We start from the raw sequence: 20465 nt of genomic DNA, 5'->3' as shown, positions 1-20465 counted from the left end.
TCCATTTGAGGATAATATTACCGCTTGTCATGCTAAATAAACATCCATCGGATCGTAAAATTGGGAGGGGGATCTCGGAATGAAATCAATTTCTCTAGCTTTCACACTGACATTTTGATTTTATATCGCATTATAAAAATTATTTGTCACTACTGATCCGCCGCTGTAATTCAATATCTCAGCGCTACATTTGGATTTCAAGTGTCATTCCATCAGGTTGTTGCTGTGATTTTTGCATTAAGATGTTAATATCGGGGAATGTTGCTTTCCCCGGAAGCCAAATTCAAGTACATGAGAAAACGAGGCAGTCGATTTCAGCAGTAAGTCGCTGGGAGGTCAACATTCTTGAAATGTATCTTTTTTTCTTAAGCCTCCTAAGAGCATAAACAAGGTTTCCCTCTCTGATATGAAGTACCGCGCGACTAGTTATGAAAGTAGAATTTGTTGTTTAAGTCGTTGAAAAACATTTATTCTTTGTTTGAACGACTCTTGTGTCCGTCACAATTAGCTTTGAAATGGCCTCTGTCAAAGTAAGCCTCTTTTCTTACATCCGGTAAAAAATAAACCGGAAAAACCCCTTTGAAAAGGCTCCTGCAATTCCAGATTAATAAGATTTATTGAGAAACCCGAGGAATTGGCCAGTCTACGGCTAATGAGACCTGGTTCGTCGCTGAAACTCTGCCCTGGTTGATGAAGTGTTGGGGAAGCAGGAACGTAGGCACAGACTATCCAATAATGCAATATACCAGTATCTTTTGCAATGTCATTTTCCCGAAAGCCCGATTTTTTGAACTCTTCAACTCGGTTTTCTCTCGCTTTCCCCCGTCTTTTCTACATTTAGTGGAATATTGATCCGTGTTTCGTCAAGATGAAATGTGTATTTGAGCAGTAACTTACTTATTTACACAGTGATGGATTCTTTTCAAATTTCTCCCTGATTTGCTTAAACGAAATTATGTCCTCAGACGCGTGTAAATTTGGAGGGGAAAATAGGAAATTATTTCAAGTTTATATGAAAAACTAGGAACGGGGACATGAATCTGATTTTGATGATTTTTTAGGGGTTGATGATACTTCTAGAAATGAAATATTACTTATTTCACTCTATCTATTTGTAGCACCATAAATCTATCTTTAATTGTTATGAATTCAAAACGCATGGCAAGTACTCCATTTACTAATTAAACCAGAAGTCTCAGGTGGGGAATAAGTGTCAGATTCAGTCGCCGATCAAACCTCTGAAGCAGTGTGCTATTACATCAAGTGCACTTGTCGCACTTACATTGCACAATTGTCAACATTTGGAATCATTTAAGATGCATTGTGATGAACTGTTTGATCACGGAGTCAGTTGGCTATAGTGGGGAGACGGTTCTTATGCATAATGATTTGAATACGTTCTTGCATGGATTTATTAAAGGGAGGTGCAGGGAAGGGGATTTGGACTCCCATATCCCTTGAAAACTCCTGCAAAAAATTTCTGGATCCGCGCATGATATTAATATATTGAAACAAGTTGTCATTGGTTGAGCCACATCGGTCACCTGAACCATTTTGTTTTCCTCTTCACCCCACCAAACGTTATAGTGATCTCTATGACCCTTTCTCATATATTACAGTATAAGTTAAAGATAAAAATACTTCAAACTATCTTGTATTTGTTTATTTTCACAGGATAAAATATTTTTCTACGCATTTCAGTGAAAAAATTGAATTCCTATGCGACCCCTTGAATTAGTATTAATTTTACGAAATATTATCTCTGTTTTCCTCAGAATATTTGTATTTTCTATATTTTTTTAATGCCCCATCTCTCCCAACCTATATCATGGATAGTTCTATATATGTACATATAGTTATATTTGTGTGTGGCGCCTACCGTATCACATTTCATACATTAAGTCTCTCTTTTCTGGAATTGTCCATATATTTTGTATATCCATGAAAAAATGTTAAATGCAGTGTTTCCATCATAACACCTTTTCATAACTGTCTTGTTGTCGATAGCTTGCCAAAGGTTGTAAAGTATGTAGTATTCGCGCAGTAGTATAATGATGCACGTGCTAAGGCGAGCGTTAAGGCCAACGGGCCTCTTAATTGTGTGCTTTACATTTAGATAATGTTGTAAATAATGTCATGAAATGATCACGAATATTTGCGTTAAATAATCTACCATTATTTTAATTTTTTGAAAACACTAAGGGGATACTACAAGAGTGAAAAAACTAAAATCACAAACGTATAAATATTTTACCTTTTCAAAGGAAGGGGCTAATAAGATAGCGCAAACGCCAACTAGTTAAAATGGCATTGTGAATCAAAACAGATGTTTTACTTTTTGATTATGACAACCGAAATAAAAAGAGCTACTTGAAAGTTCATCATACGGAAGGTTTCACGCATCATAAGCCATCACCTATCAATTTTCAAGTCATTAAATCTCATCCGGAAATTGCACATGTAAACAAACCGAGTAGTTTTGGACATTGGTTTATTGTCACGTGATTGCGACTTCTGTCTAAAAACAGTAACATTTGGTTTGACAAAGTGAAAAAAAAAATTGAATTTGAAGCTATTCGATGTCGATTGTAAGGAATATGCATTAATAGAGAATGTATCTTAATAAATATATAGTTCTTGAAGACATCATGTTTCAATGAGAGGTGTCTGGCTCATGGTGTTAGTTACGCCGCAGTACTTACATTCCCCTGCGCTTGTGTGGCTATGAAACGGAAGGAAAACTCAATATTTATGTGCTGGCCCAACGCTTAATTCTATTTTTCTCTTTTTGATTTAATTTATTTACTTTTGAATGCCGTCATTTTTCAAAAGTTCATCTTTTTATATGTTATATAAAATATGTGGAAATCGTGTAAAAATTCGATATTTGCTGAATCATTGGTTCGTGCGTCACCATGTTCATTTAAATGGTAAGTTTCAATTTCAAATTCAAATTTTTCTGTTGAATTTTTATAAATAATGAATTGAATTTTTAAGAATAATGAATTGCTCATAAGCAAAATTTTAACGATCCCTCTAATTGGGAGTATTTAAAATGATATATAATTTGTCCATAAGTGTACGGACTGCTTTCATTTTCCCAAATGTTCAAATGTTGTGTCACAGAAGACATTTCTAATGAGTAGTTGGCCATAACTTAATTTTTGCTTATTGAAGTTGGTTCTTTTTTCATTGAAAGACCGTGGCCAAAAAAAAAAAAAAAAAAAGGGGGGGGGGGGCTGACGCAAACTGTAATGCAATGATTTATCAATGATCATGAATTGCACAGAACTCGCGAATATTCATGTCTGCCAAATTCACGAACTATTTTTAAAAATAGAACAAATTCAAGTACATACACTAAGGCTTCTTTATATTTTGTAATTTTTGCAAAATAACTCAAAAAATAAAAATGCTAAAAACAATTTTTGACTTTAAAATATTCCAGTTTCCTTTCTGAATTTATAATTTTGACACTGACGCGATAAGGGAATTGGAAATCTCCAGAAAAAGAGAAAGAATATTTGATGTCAATAATGGCAGTTGACATTAATAATCGATTTTAATATTATTCAATGAAAGTAACGGTTATAAAGAATACTGCATTTCCAGGAAATGTTAATGTAACGCCTACTAAATTAACAACAGCAGTTCATACCTATATCATTTGTACCAAAAAACGGAAAGAAGCCCACGACTAACTCTTCTTTTATTTGGAAAGACTTTTTTCTTCTCTCTAATTGAAAAAGCTGAATGATTTACTGCGACAAAGTTCTTGATGAAGGCTGTGAAGCCAAACTCTGCCGGGAATTTCTGCTTTCCTTCCAATAAGTCTCCAATTATTTAGACAAGTCGGCAACAGGACGCAACAATCTACAAGAATATTGCATTATGCTACCTTTTTTCAAGGAAGAGAAATGATTTTGTAAGGATTGATCAATAGACTTGTCTTTGTCTCCTCCAATTATATTTAATCGAACCCTTTGGTCACAATCATGAAGGGCTCGGCGTTTCCTATGCTTTACTAGTTTTTCCTCCCTAATGCATCTTTCTAATGAAAAGAATCCCCTACGTGATGCTTTTTACACTTTGCAGGGTATATGGTTTCTTGACCATGATCAACATTTCCCGCAATAATTCATTTAGAAAGTCATTACAAGACCACGTAAATTTGAGCGAGCTTTTAGCCGGATAAAATTTCCTTAATCCCGACTTTAATGCTACTTGTTGCCATGTTGGTAATGGCACCGCTATCCGCTGGAATGTAAAAGGTTCGATATTAATTCTTTCAACTGGCTGCAATTCATTATGGCGCTATTGATGAGTCGGGAAACGCTATTGGCAGAACAAGAAGCCTTGCTTGTAAATAAAAGCCGAAGCAACAGTCGGTGCGTATGGACAGCGCGTATAGTGTGAGTACTATATACGGAGCCGGTATAGACATAGGCCTGGCTTACTGTTCTTTTTAAACTAACGCTTCACACCTCGTGTGCTCCCTGTTTGTTGTCCTTGGAATTCAGTATTGCCGTAAGTTGAAATTAATTAGACTATCTTAAGTCTATTTCTCTTTATTTTTTTTTTTAAATTTGTAAGACACATGTAAAGGTTTATATTATACTTGTACATGTATGTCAAAATTTAATACCAGTAATACTATGAGCATTCAATTTATTCTTCTTCACGCGTTGTGACAACGAACATACACCAAAGAGACAAATCATTAATTATTCACTTCGAACTCAAAGTTTTAATTCATCAACGGAACTCTCTCGTTATAATTATCAATAACTTCTCAATTCCTGTACGAAGTTCTAAATTAGGACCAGGGACCACAATAGGTTTGATGTTTTTTTTTGCATTTCTAATCCCCTTTTCATTTCAAAACTAAGCTTCAGAGAATCTATTGTATATGTATCATCAATATACTAGTACATGTATATAACGACCAGTTCATAATTTGCCGGGTCGACCCTCTGTTCTTACGTTGAGAACAATGAGACATTGTCTGGCATGGAAAGAACAAGCTGACTATGGTTTTTATAGGAGAATAATGTAACATTAACTCGTCTCCCTATTATCCATCGATTTTGTAATTTTAAGTTAGGCCTTTTTTTCAATGAAGCCAAACCGGTGATGTGGATTACTGGGTCACGGTGCTATATCTTTTGAAAAGCCACACTCCCTGGAATTGCTGATGAAATCTCGAAAACTTTACCTTAACTCTTTAAATGTTTCTTTGTGCGCCAATTGCCTAGAAAATATGCTATTGAACAAAAGAACCATTGTTCCAAACTCTTAGATCGTTTAAGTGTTAAGAACGGATATTTGGCTATCGCTGAAGCAGTTTGAGAATATTGTTTCATATTTACACAGTTTAAAATCAGCTGCAAATCAGCTGTTTCTACTTGATTTCACAAGAGCGAGATCGTATGAAGTGTTTCCCGATGTAAATAAAAACAAACAGCTCTAAATTACTGTAATTGTTGCCATTTTTATGACATTTGTGCATATATTGCCGACTCCAAAATTCTCTCAAAAGTAGGTATTTGTTTTTACCATTATTTTACCATTATTAAGATCAATTTTCTCTAATGAAGAAAAAACAACAACCAATGGTGTCACTCACCATGTTGTATTCCGAATTAAAGGAACAACGTTTAAAACGGGAAAAATGCTTTTTCTTGGTAACGTACAATAAGATAAATCAAGGCAGAAGAAATTGACCTTAATAATGTCTTTGCATGCAAGCTTTGTGATGTCTAGATCTTTCTGCGACTGATTCAAACTAGATGTGACATTTTTATACACAGCTAATGAGCCATACGGCCTAATGGACTAAACATTCACTGGCTATGAATAATTCTATATTATATTCATATATCTACGAAATTTCGTTCTCGTACTTCGATGGCTCTGTTTCAGCTAGTCCAATTAATTGCATTGCCTTTAAGCTGAAGTTAAGTAAAAAAAAATTGAATTATTATGTTGTTGAGGATATGGTAACAAAATTTCATTTTTTTTCAATTTCAAAATGAACAAAAATGACAATTCGAGTGGTGGGTTGGGGTGGGGGCTCGTAGAGATACTGATATAGATCATCTTTTTAAATAGGTGTTATCCGTTAATGTGTCTCTTTAACGCAATTATTTTCTTATTTACAGAACGTCTACTAGCTTTAAAGATAAAACAAAAAAGAATCTTCGAATTGTACAGTGATTGAAGTGGGTCCTCTGCTGAAATTTTACCGGTATATATAAATGTTTCCCAATACAGGCAAAAATATCACGAAAGGTTCTTAGATAAGAAACCAGAAAAAATATCTCAAGACAAAAAACAATATATATTGATACCGATAAACATATTTAATTTTGCCTTGTTTCAAATCATCTATCATTAACTTTGACTTTTTCTTTTACATTTTTGGAGTGAAGTAAATATTTGATTGAGCAAGCCGACGCTGTTTTTTATTTTTATTGTACGGTATTTTAACAAATTTTTTTCTGTATTTTACCAAAAATTTTCTGAATTACAAACTTCACTAATGTTTCATATTTCAGAACTAGCATGAATTTCCAGAGTATTTTTTTTTTAGATAATGTGAAAATAACGGTCTTTTCAGCGAGTAAAATACCTCTTATTCTTATGTTTTTACATAATCATTTTATTACAATAGAAACGCATGCAAATACATCAAAGTACCCGATAATCAAATAATCAAAGTACTGGAAATGCGCATAGTGCACAAAGCATGCTTCTGTTTAGGTTGATGCATAAATCAAGAAAAACAAGAGATACTTTCATTACAGATGCATAAGTCTTTTGGGATAGAGGTTATATGGGACACAATGAGATATTCATACAGTTTTCGATAAATCAATTGATTTGTCATAAATACTCTATGCATGGTAGATTTTTAGAAGTTCATAAAGCATCAAACAAATACCAACAAACATCGCATCATCAAAATTTTGTTGTTCTGATTAAAAAATAAAAATAAATTCATTGAAAATTTAGGATTTCTTTAAAAGAAAGTATAATTAACAAAGTATTTTGCTACTGATTTTTTCATTTTCATTCCCTGTCTTTTTGAGATGATACCGCAAAATTAAGCAAAAAAAAAAACCAAAAAAAACAAAAAACAAAACCAAACAAACAAACAAACAAAAAAAAAAGAAAAAGAAAAAAAAAACACTTAGTAATAAAACCCAGTTATTTGGGCATTCTTGAAACAATTAAAATACCGGGTAAAGCAAAAATATTAGGAAAGTAGAACAATGCTATTTGGATATACACAAGAATGATTCATTTGGTCGACCTGTCAAAGTCACTGTTATCATTTTCCATGGGGCTAAACACAACGCCTGCTACTAGACTATTTGTACAAAACAACTCAATAATTAAAAAGGTTTTGAAGTTTATGCGCACGATGTAATCAGAATGGAAATGAACGAGTAAAGCAGGGGTAGGGGGCAAGTATATATCAACAGAAGAGAATTAAATCAATTAATTATTTGCAAGATGTGCAAACCTGTAACAAACAGCCAATCCTTAAATTGGTTGCATCAGCAATGTCACTTAAAGGTAAACATAACTAGAATTCTTTATCAACCCAGCTGATGAATGTAAAGGACTCAATGATCCTTCACTTATTATATCATTCACCACACTTACTATTCTGTTTCATGCATTGCTCTGAGTATTGCTAAAATTGTTGCTTTGTAGATAGAAGACTGAATGATGAAGCCAAATATCTTTTAAGAGACTTAAAACTGGAATAGCAAAACTAAAAATGGTCCAACTGTTTTATTACGAAAATCGAGGGAAATGCTGTCGAAAAGTCTTCAATTATGAGGGATATCCAACGAGAGTGATGCTGTTTCCTTACGAAGGATGGGCACATCCGGTTCCTGTGACGTATTGGACATTGAAAACATACTGGTGGAACCGGTCGCGGTGCAAAATTGTTGAAGTTTCCGGAACAAAGCGAAGATCAACCAAAGGAAAAATGGCAGACAAAGGAAGTGGTGCCATGGTTATTTCTGGGAAATTCAAAAATACTCCTTCCCCAGACTTCCGGATGACGTTGACAACAAATATTTCTAACGAAGACTTTCAGCTTGGGTATTGTGTAACAGGTACCTTAGAGCGCGGTGACAAAAAGAAGGGCGACTTACAACTCGCACAGTTCGCCATGGTCAAACGGCGTGGATACTGACCGAATAACGAACTTTCTTCCCATTCATTTTCATCAAAAAATCCTACCAGCTCTAATTCAGAAACACGAAAATCAATATCTACAATAACATATAAGTGCTGTATTAGACTGCAATTGTAGCTCGGGAAGACATATAAAACTGCTGAAGACGAAGAACAAAGGCTTGTCCCCAGACTCAGACTTAAGAAGCGAGTCATGTTTCACATTCCAATCTTATTTCTTTACGAACTCATTTAGTTTATTCCCTCTAAAGAGATTCTCATTTTGACTTGACACGATCTCTTCCTATGAAGAGTGTTTTGATCTTCATCTGAAATGAATCTATTTGTTGTGATCTGTTAAACGTGATATTGCATATCAGAGAGCTTAATCATGTCGCATGAAATGCACATTTAAGATGTATTCTATTTGATGTTCCCAACCGCTTGTTTTTTTGTTCCTTTTTTGTTATTCTACGTCATATTAACGTCTGACGTTGCCAATGTACGTGTTGAAAATGGTGAATTATTTATCGTTTGACGTAACAATTTTTTTTCCATATTTACAAAGGAAAACCTCGTTCGCTGAATAAAATGAAAGAAACGAGTAATTAACCACTTCAAGAAACTAGTGTGTTGATTGCTTCCGGAGACATCACCTTAATCAGGTGTCCGCATCAAACATTAATCACTCTTCGATTCCAGTCTGCACTGTACTTATGCACTAATGGTTGCACTGCAGCGGTGCTTGTTTGCTGTCGAAGGTAAATCAGCGAATCGCCATTCTATAATTGACATCAAGAAAATTCACGTTGATTTTTTAGCTTTAATCCATATAAGTCATCCGTTAGGTGGCATCAAAGCCATGACATCAATAATTTATAAAAACTTTTTTATCAAATCAGAAATTATGAGTCACAGACGCAAACTTAAACAAATCATTATTTTTTCAGACACTGAAATTTAGGACAAACCTCAGAGGAATAAGGTACATTAATTGTAAATTTCCTGTTCATTTGTTGACATGCAAGCGTATAGCAATAATTGGGGTTTTATAGTTGTCTTGGTGAACTTGTGTTGAAATCAGAAGAAAAGGAACTTAACGGAATTGTGGTCTTTCGTTTTCTAATCGATATGTATCGTTAGATTAATCAAACGCTCGACATCACTGATGTCTTAATTTCGCGCTTTTGCACCCACATTAACTTCGAAAAAAATCGCTTCTTTACATGAAAGACTTCGAAAGCATTGTTGTGCATTTTTCGACATTTCCGTTGCTATATCAGATATGTATTACAGGTTACTTGATTCGCTACCTTGTTCTTTATATCGAAATGCCAGTACGCGAATAACATGATTCCTTTTGATTTTTAAATGAAAGGAAAATACAAGTTTCACTTGAAAACTTCCCAGAACAAAAATGTCATAAAAGCAGGATGATTACGAGCGATAGCTAGCGTAAGTACATTTTTGAAGTTTTGGGTGTGTGTTTCCGTGGAGTTGTACTGTAACAATTGATCTTTGTACCTTTGTGTTGATATTTTATTTAGTCCAATCGTCTTCCCCTGTGCCGTATCATGGTGTCATATTAACTTTCATGTTCGCTAGATTTATTGAACTCTCCTATTGGGCATTGTAAATGTTTCCAGACTTGTAATATTCATAATTGAATAAACATTATGTTATCAATACTATTGACTTAAATGGGGAATCCTGTTGTTTATATTACGTAATATACAGACATTAGTTCCGTGGCATTTTGAAATTGGCCAGTAATGGATGTAAAACAGAAGTAATCACGGTATTAAAACGATTTATGCGAAGATCACAGACTAAACTAGCATTGTATGGATTCAGATAAAGCGATGCTCCAGTGCAGGGCTTGGCGATACAGTATCGATAACATTTGACCGTATTCAGATTTTGGTCTTCCCTTGTCCTCTCTATAGGATTCTGGGCAGGAAATGCATTTCTTATCATGACGTTCCTGTTTTGTGTCTTCAAATACTGCCAAATAGTATGGAGACTTTAGAATTATTAGGAACTCGAACCGCCTTCTTATTGAGAATTAATTTTAGGATCAAAGAATGAACTTACAAGTGTATCGAAATGTGCAAACTAAAGCATAAAATTAAGAAGACATTTGAGTACACTGTACCCGCAACACTGTCCCGGGAACGTCTTTATGGGCTAAACATTCCAAACACGTAGAGTTTGAGCGTTATAGAAATACTGCTACTTTCAGAAATAAATAAATGCAATTACATCGAGATGTTAGAATATGGTAGATGGTTTATACATCTAATCTAAGGGAGGAAACTGATACCTGTCCTCTCCCAGATGAAATCAAATTGCAACTAATTTCGAGACATTAGATACATACAATAACGTTCCCCATGGACACCAGACTGATCCGGTGGATACAGACACAGATGGCCGGAGGGAACGAATCTCCACCGGAACCAATGACCACGCTTTGCTGTCACCAGCCCCGAAGTCTGCAATCTGTCACGGTAGTGTATCAGAAAGCTGATTTTTATCAGATTGTTAGAATGGTATTTCTATGATGTTTGTCCCTCCCAAATTCCCAACTGTTTCTTTGTTTGCTATAGCAACTGACCAAAGTCTACTTATAACTACGTATAAGTCTTCTTCTTCAATCAGAAAATACACAATGGCCATTATTCAATATCAGGTGTTTTTTGTTGCCAAAAAATGGAAGGATTTAACCTATCTACGAAACTACGACAAAAACATTTCCTGAAACATAAAAAAGTATAACATCTTACTCATAAGAGTATACAAATTAACATGTACTTGGGACGTATTACAAGACCGACCTTTCCTTAACATGTTCTGATTATACAAAGGTTCTATTGAGTATGTTGGTTGATACTGATACACGTATGAAGGAAATCTGTAACGACTGTGCAGACAAATCCAAATGTCACTCCAAATCATTTGCTATCTTGCATTTTTGTGGTTTATCTGATCTACTTAGCAATGTCTTGCTTTTTGGTTCTATCGTATCGTATCTACTTAGTGAAATCGGATGATTGAATGAAAATATCGATCTGTACTACCTAATGACATCAATAAAGAAAAGGAAAAGATCTGGCCGTCAGATAGCACGCGCCTGATCATGCCTATTTACAGCATTAGGAAGTTTATCCTCGGAAGGAACCGTAAAACGCAGATAAAAAGTAAATAGATACGTTCCAGCAGACAGTTACTGAAACAGGGAGACAAAGTCAGTAATAATGTTACAGCATCAATATTCATATATATGGTATTCGACGTTTTATTTACGAGGAAAGCAGAAGATGCAGAAATTTATACCACTAATAAGAGTTTAGTTACGGGCTATGTCTGGATTTTTATTGCTCCTTGGTGCATATATAAAGTTCTGCAAACTGGGTTTTATTATTTGTGTCTCGGCAAAAAAAAAAATATATAGACCATTACTTTAAAAGCACTTTTTGATAAAAGATGAGTTTCAATATATAAAACAAAATTAGATGGAAGGAATTTAAATGTATGTTTGAAAATACACGTTTCATATAAAAAAAAAAACCATTTGCTACATCATCAAAAATTAATGTTTGATTGAAACGAAATATTCATTGATGGTATGTGCCCTTGAAATCAATATCATTCTCGATCTAATGCAATTAATTTTTTTTCAAAATTAAAAATTAAAACTGTAACGCGAAATCTAATTCAAAACCAAACAGAATTTGTGAGTACCAATAATATGAAATGTCTCAGCTTGAGACAATGAACGAAAATATTCGAAACGGATTTTATAATATATAACTGGTTCGAGCTAATAACCGAATATATATATAAAATATCCAAATCGAGTTCCTCATATTGTTTTTGGTAAGAAACACAAATTTTGCCGATTGAAGAAAACCGGTTACGGACAAGAATTCTTTATGGGACTTGTTTTTAAACATACGGCCAAACTGTACATCAAACATGTATGGTGACTTAAAGAGGGGAGATCAATAGTGAACTTCTTTTTATTTAAATTTGTACAAAACATGAAACTTGCGTGCACAGCGTTTTATTTGAGTGTAAATTATGTAAATGTTGTTTGTTGTATGAGATTTTGAGTACATGTTTAATTAGAAAACGAAAATTACCAAACGTAATGCTGACAAAACAGCCAATCAGAATCGTCCTAGGTGTTTTATCCAGGAACACGTATAAAACTGCAAAAGCGATGAAACAGAGTAAGTAACGAGAAAAAAAAGATTAATCTCCAGCATGATTTGCAGAATTTAAGCGAACTTCTTCTATTATCATATTTTTTTCACAATGCTGGTGGGTTTTAAAATAATACAAATTTTTACCTGCATTTGAGTAATGATAATTTTCAGGGCACTGAAATACTTCATTAATGCAATTTCTAGATTTAATCTTAATCGGCACTTTTGTCTGGTAGGTATATGTATGTAACACAAATTGACTAGGGACTGGGACGGAAATGTTTTACTTGATAAATACAAATAATGACAATGCGCTGAAAAGAAATTAATAGTAAAATAAAATTGTATTCAGTATAAAAATAGAAGAAATGAAAAGCCGTACTCTGTGTATTAAAAAAAGTGAAGAAATTAAAAGTCAATCAACTTGTAGACACTTTTTGATAAACATGTACATGAATATCTATGTGACTAATCACCAAAGTAAAGGCTTTTACAAAATCTTTAATGAAACTGCGAGATCAATAGGGCATTTATTCAGTTGGCAGCGAGTAAAGGAAGGTTCGTGACTAGTATGAGAGAGGAATTATTCACTTTCAAATCTCATTCCACAGAGTAAATATACCTATCAATTGTCATCCAAAGACAGCCTGACGGCCGACATCTTGGATCAATTTTAGCGGTGCTTGCAAAAGTTTATCAGAATTAGAAATCGCTCCCAAAAACAAGTTTTCTTTTGAAATTGTGAAACTGTTCCATCTCGTGGTCGCCCGTAGCCATCGATCTCGCCGGAAGACGCCACCTCAATGTCCCATGGGGAATGTTCTGTTTAAGAGAAGGGAGAATCTCGTTATAAGGCTCAAAGATTACAAATTATGAGAAGTTTACCAGACCTGCAAAAAATATAATAATAATCTAAGCCATAAAAAGCCTAATCATTGTCTGGTTGGAGGATTGGGTCTGTGGATTGATAATTATCAGTCATTAAAGAAATAAATGACTTGTTAACTTGTGAAGAGACAGTCGGTTCATAGAAAATCGACTGTACAAATTGAAATTGTAAAACGAAATCAATATTTCTGATTTCCCATAAAAATGTTTGTTACATTGTCATTAACTATTTTTGCATCTAGCACTCGGCATCAAAAAGATTTTGTATATGAAACCTGGGCCGATTATTTCAAGTGAAAGTTCAATGCACGGACATTTCCGGAACTTATTTTCAATTTTAAACAGCTAGTTCACTTAAATTTCGCACATATATTGATAATAGAAAGCAATATTATTATCTGACAGATATTATTATATCTCATATCAAATTCAGTCTTCATACAAATGCCGATTGGTGCGGTACATCTTGACCTTCATTCATGATATACTTATCTTTTCTTTGGAACTGGAGCGTTTTGACGCCTTCTTAACTCACAACAGTCACGTGTTACGGTTGTATGTTTAATATTCGCTTGGAACGCGGGTAGTTTTGTATCATTTCTCTTCATTTTTAGACGGTGGCTATAAATAGCCACGGTCTATTGCTACGGTCCTGACCGGAAGAGTATTTCTCACGGGGACCCTAGCGGATAACGAACGATAACTCTGTTAGGTACATGTATGCAGCGTTATACAGACAATGTTTTATCTACGTGTCGATTTCAGTATGAGAACTAATTTTAATCTTATCAGATATTTTAAGCATTATAGCTGCTAATTATTTTGTACATACATTTAAATAATGTATGAAATTGTGTTTTATTTTAAATGAGCCGTTACCCTATCTGCTTACGCGGTATTAATAATATAAGCACCAACTGCCAGTTTTGACGTTTAACTCTGTATCAGGACTGCATAAACTATATCACTGCGATAATTGGATCTCACAATAATTGCTTCTTGTTTTTTTATGATATAAATAATTGTCAGAAACACACTATTTAAACTGGTTTGCCATTTCATATTTCAGTAATTATGCTTCATCGATAAATTCAGCAATTTTCAACGCATTAGTTTTAGTTGAACAGTATATTTTTTGTTATTGTAGCTTATTCCAAAAAAATTTACAACAGATACTGACAATGAATATTACATAAATTACATTTTATTGAACTTCAACCGATCAATGACACAGTTTCTTCTACAAGTGTGCATGTGTTTTCAAACACACAAAAAACTTTAAATTTACGATACAAATGTGTTAAATTTTCGACCGACCTGTGATTTACAATGTACCTTATTTTGTAACTCACTCAGTCTGTAGAAACATTAATTTTATTACAGGCACCTCAATATTCATCAGACAATATTTACTGGAGATGTTGACGCTTAACTTGCTGCTGACTTTCTCTCAAACACGCTAATCAACGTCGGATTGTAAAATTCACGTGCAAATCGAGTCGCCATTTTAAATGTTTACAAACTACATTTTACGATGTTTCAAAGATTTTTAGTTCAGATTTTTTTTTTTACATATGCTGTTAAACTCTAGCTTTTTTGTGAGAAAAAAACATGCGATATTCCATATACATTTATGGTACATTGTGAACGGCAATGTAAGATATAATATTTTGTTAACTAAAGTTTCTGTCGAATTTTTTCACAATGAACTGAATAACGCAATTCGATGAACGAGTTACAAATAGTGACTTTAATTCATATGCGCCCGTCCCTGCTAAATGTATTAGAGAATCTTTTCTTTGGTTTGGGGGCATTTTTTCACTAACAGATAACATTATTTACATCGCCCCGTTTGTTCTCAAATGATTTTTAACTCGCGAGTACAACTCTAATATGAACTTTCTTCGACATTTGTTTCCAAGTGTTAGCATCATTTTGTCAACATGCATTTACAAATAGGCGGGCCTATATAAATGCGCCAGTTTGTTGCGACTCGCAATTGAAATACACACCGGTTAGAAAGTGTCATCACTTAACGCAATGCTACATCGGCCGTAGCGTATACATCCATGCTATATTTGCGATAAATAATGAAACATGAAGGCAAAAAAATGTGCTTCATAGATGACTGTAGAATTCTGCTGAGCTACAGAAATATAGCTTTCCGAAAATATTGCCGGGATTTGCGAACCCTAGATCTATTGTCTAGTACATGCAAAGAATAAAATCAAAGATGATGGGTGAATAAGGCGTGTAAAATGCCCATTTGAGGAATGATTAGATACGGCAAAATTAAAATATCATTAAATCTGATACTTTTTAAAAAAATAATTAAAAACAATGTATGTTTAACGTAACATCGGGTTGTAATCTTTAAATATTTTAAATACTTGCAATATATTGATTTAAACTGGCGTATGCGTGTCAAAACCTCCTAATCGTGTAATTTTTAAAACTTCAATGCATTTTCTTTCATAGAGTGGGTCTGAGCTCAATATCTTTTTACAGTCTAAATGTGGTTTAATGGAATTTAAACCGATTGTACTCAACAAAAATGTGGAGAGATGACCCACTACAGTTCAAAAATGTCATTTTGTAGCTCAACAATTGAACGTCGTTTTAGAAATATTATACAAGTCCGTAAATTCGTGGTCATAGTCTCATATAGCATTTAAACAACGCACTTTGTTGTGAATGAAATGGCTCAGTGGTTAGAGCACCAGCCATTAGGAAACTTTATAGAACTTGGGTTTTTAGGTTGTGGGTTCGATACCCCCAAAACTTAAAGATTTATTATTTTTTTCTTATCTTTTTGAAATATTTTAAACTGAATATAGTTAGAAATTACCATTTTGTAAACTTGTATAATAACATATCAAATATATTTAATTGAAAAAATGCTAAATTTGAAATTGTATTTTACGACTAAACCAAAAGGGCAGTTGCGCCGTGTTATATCCCCCCATTTTCTTTATATACACAGCTGTACGGTCAGAAAAACGTGCGTTCAGCTTGAATTTTGTTTGTTTGGTGTTTTTAAAAACTTATTTTGTATCATTAATCAATATTTGTTGTAAGTTTACTAGAAAAGTTTAATGTAGCAAGTAATTTATGCGTGTTAAAGTGTACTGAGAAGCAATAAAATACACATGTGACTTTCCCGAATTCATTCAAATGATTTGAATAAATCTATAGCTAAATACAATAGAACAATTAAATGTTTAAAACGTTGATTAATGAAACTGCCGCGACCGAATGTTGTATGATATTTTTTAAAATTTTCATTCACTTTCGTTGTGAGCAAATTGAAATGGAAATAATCCACTAAAGTCGAAGATAAAATATTGATTTACTCTTCTGTTTCATGATGACGTGCATTCCAAAAGCAATACCAGTTTTATCAAATAGGTTCTTGTAAACCCATTCCGTTTTCTTTACACCTAAATGTATTAACTGACTATGAGATTTGATGATCCACAAGACTGCGACTTTTTCCCCGTGAAGAAAATGAGGGAAAATGCTGTCGAGAGGGACCATTAACATACTATATGTATGCCCAAATAGTTAGTAAAAATAAGTATTTTATCATACCAAAGCTCTATTTGTTCTCGTTTCTTTGAGAATTCTACAATATATTTAAAGCACAATAGTCCAATCCACACTTTTCAAAAGTTGTTCCCCTTTGCGGGGTCAACCCAAAGGTCAAAAGGGAAAAAACCTGCTTCAAACAATCAAATATTTGGGCGTACTGTGATGAAATCGCTATGGGTTTGATTTATTCATTCAATATGTGGTGGCAACCATTCAAAGGGGGTTTTAATGTCAACTGATATAGATACACACATATTGATACAAAATATAGATACAAACTTCTATACGACAAAGACAACTGTGATAAATCTTTGGGTTTTTCCCAAAAAATGACGACCAAGAGACACAGCATTTGTAAAGTGTAGAGTGAGATCACAGCTACGATTTCCACAGAATTATCCATGTAGGAAACTCACGACCAGTTGTGCGAGTAAGCGTTAAGTATTAGTACATGTATGCGATACTGGCCGCGGTTTTCGACAAAAATTATTATCATACATCACTCATTGTTACATGTAATATGCGACTTTCAAACGACGCCACCGTCTAACAGTACTTTCAGTACTTTGATTATTCATAGAGTGTATATGTGTATATTGTGAAAGCGCAGCATTGTAATAATACTACAGTTTAAGCTACTTATCATACAGTTATGTCCACTCACTTACTGCACACTGCACATTTGTATATAATTTTATATGTTTTATAATTTGTATTCCTATGAGTTGTAAAGCTCAAGGATAATAAATTGAATAAAATTGTGTATTTACTTGTAAGAATTGTATTATTGTAAATCCACAAGGTTGCAAAATCTCCTTTAGGGGAAATATTTAGATAAACATATGTACATGTAAGAAATGGAAATTGCCATTCTAAATATTAACAGAAGTAAGGACTGTCATTAACAATGAATTTAGCCTTGTGTCCTAGCTAAACTAAATCAACGTTTCTTTGCAGATGGCTTAATAGGATATTATTGATATATAACAATAATTTTATCAAAACTAGTATCATATCAATTTTAATAGAGTTTATCATTTTAAACAGTATATAGTGGAAATCAATTTTAAACAGTTTGGTGTGCAAACTATTGTTATCTTAATTTGAAAGGGAAGTAAGGTAGAATGAAGGGCATTAAGCTCATTTATATCATTACAACTGGGGCAAAAAGTGAGAAAATAGACAGGTGGAGAGAGAAAGAAAAAGAAAAAAATAAGGAAGAAAGAAGTTATGAAAGAAATAAGGAAGTTAACTTATAAAAGAAACTCGGGTTTCTCAAACAGACAAAGGTTAACTTTACGGGTTTTAAGCTTCGCTTATCATACAACAATTCTTGCGTTGTAGATCGATGCAATGACTGTAAATGTATTGCAAGAATATTAACTATTGAAATAGATTTATCGCTCTTGCGCGGGAACACAGTATCGTGTCCCATGATGCCTTTATAAACACACACAGGTGACTTAATATGGCGAATGCATTGGAGAGGGAGGACTACCTGTCTGATTTTCTGAAGTGTCCGATATGTCTGGAGACATTCAAAAAACCTAAATGTCTCCCTTGTCTGCATACATTTTGTGAAGCGTGTTTACAAATATACATAGATAGTGATAACAGCAGTGAAGCTACCAACTCTGAGGAATCGAAATCGAAAGTAGTGGCCAGTTCAGATCAATCTCATGAATCTGGGATTCAGTGTCCAACTTGCAGAACATTTATTCAGATAGGAGAAGAGGTCGCAAGATGTACGTGGCTTCAAAGTCTACCAGATAATTTCTTCATAAACAGTTTGATAGACAAACAGTTAATACAAACAGAAAGTAAAAGTTGTGACCCCTGTGCATCTAACGGTAAGGAAGAACTAGCACAAAAATGGTGCAGAAATTGTTCGGAAGCATTGTGTCAGGAATGTCATAATGATCACCAGAAATTTAAAGCACTTCGCAATCATTCGTTACTTGATTTGAATTCGGTAAAAACACAAGAAAAAGCCGCCTCGCTCTGTGGTTTCATTCCGTGCGCGGATCATTCGTCTTCACCTGCACAGGTGTTCTGTCGTAATCACCACGTTGTCTGCTGTACATTGTGTGCTACTGTTCGACACAGAACTTGTTCTGAAATATCAACCCTTGAAGAGGCTTCGAAAGATGTGAAAAACGACAAGACGACACTTGATTTGCAAAAACAGTTAAATGATTTAATTGATAGTCTTCATAAAAGAATTTCTCAGAGAAAGGATTGTCTTGTTAACTTGAAGTTATCGAAAGAAACGATTGAAAACAAAACGACTGGTCTAATTAATGATGCTATTAAACATTTAGAAACTCTTAAAACATCCTTTAAAAATGATACGGAAAAAAAGGTTACAGCACTATCTAAAAATTTCGACAGTGAAATCTGTAAATTAACATGTCTCTTGTCAAGAGTCATGCATCAAAAACACATACTTGGTGTCTCAGTCTCACAGGGATCCAACGAAGAGTGTCTTGTTGAAAGAGAGAACATACTGAGAATAAAGGATGAAATCAGAGTCGAATCTGACGCAATTTCCCCTAATTCACAATTTGGAACTTTTTGCTTTACCATTGATCATAGCTTGCAAAATTTAACGTCGAAAATTACAGATTTTGAAAACATTTCCCTGTCAAAAAGATGCATGAAAAATGGACGACTTAAACTGTTGAAAAGCGTTAAACTTAGCACTGGTCTCTGTTGTGCTGTTTTCCATCAAAATGATATACTGGTTAATTGTGATGAAGATAAACAGGTGTTAGTTGTTGATTTTTCTTTGAATGTCAAGTCTTCAGTAAAATTGAATGCAAATTCAAGAGATATAACAGTTGATGATACAGGCAGAGTGTTTGTTTCATATCCAGAGGAAAGAGAAGTGGTAGAAGTTGATATGAGGACCAAATCGGTCAATAAACTATTTTCAACATCAGACGAATGCTACGGGCTACTATGGATGAAGCAGAATTTTTTCGTTACAAATGGCTGCAAAGTTGCGACATATAATGAGAATGGAATAAAACAGAAAGAAATTCAAACAAAAAACACGTGGTTGATGCATTGCAAGCTCAATGAGGAAACTCTTCTGTATCCTAAAGACGATACTGTGATAGAAAACTTTCAACTAATAAACGAAAAAATACTGTTCACGCAACCTTGTGCAGATCTTAGAGGTATCGATACAGACAATGAGGGCAATATCTACACCGTGGGGATGGTAAGCAACAAGCTGTATCAACTGTCCCCTGATGGTAGTTTACTTCAAGACTTCAATTTCGGAGAATTCGACATGAAAAGTCTATGGAGTGTTAGTTTGAATGATGAAAACAAAATTGTTATTACCACATGTAATGGAGATGTTGCTTTGTTTGAAATTGTGTGTACATGCTAATCACAATAACATTTTGTATGGTGACTTTGGTCAAATTCACGTGCATTTAAAGTTATTGTTCATTTGTATGATTATGAAAAGAAGTCGAAAAACAGTTCAATTCCAGATATTGTACATTATTATCTTATGGAAAAATCTGTACAATTATTTAACGTAGATTAACTGTTCTTTTTTGGTTT

At 34.0% G+C, this 20465-nt stretch overlaps 1 protein-coding gene and 1 long non-coding RNA gene across 3 annotated transcripts; both read left to right on the top strand.

Annotated features, from left to right (window-relative positions):
* The first annotated feature begins 3729 nt into the window (after positions 1–3729).
* LOC105321706 (uncharacterized) lies at positions 3730–9530 on the top strand. Of its 2 annotated transcripts, XR_010707794.1 has the most exons (3): positions 4123–4527; positions 6162–6247; positions 7723–7790. It is a non-coding gene; the product is annotated as an uncharacterized lncRNA (long non-coding RNA). The 2 variants fall into 2 exon arrangements; XR_004598643.2 differs by lacking the exon at positions 6162–6247 and having other exon boundaries at positions 3730–4527; positions 7723–9530.
* Positions 9531–18267: 8737 nt separating this feature from the next.
* LOC117684931 (E3 ubiquitin-protein ligase TRIM45-like) lies at positions 18268–20465 on the top strand. Its single transcript, XM_066067461.1, has one exon. It carries the CDS (start codon positions 18355–18357, stop codon positions 20284–20286), a length of 1932 nt encoding a protein of 643 aa, XP_065923533.1. The 5' UTR covers positions 18268–18354; the 3' UTR covers positions 20287–20465.

The sequence above is a fragment of the Magallana gigas genome, chromosome 7 (assembly GCF_963853765.1).
Source record: "Magallana gigas chromosome 7, xbMagGiga1.1, whole genome shotgun sequence".
In the NCBI taxonomy this organism is placed as follows: Eukaryota; Metazoa; Mollusca; class Bivalvia; order Ostreida; family Ostreidae; genus Magallana; species Magallana gigas.
Note: the sequence above shows the minus strand (reverse complement) of the source record. Positions and strands in the feature narration are given on the sequence as shown.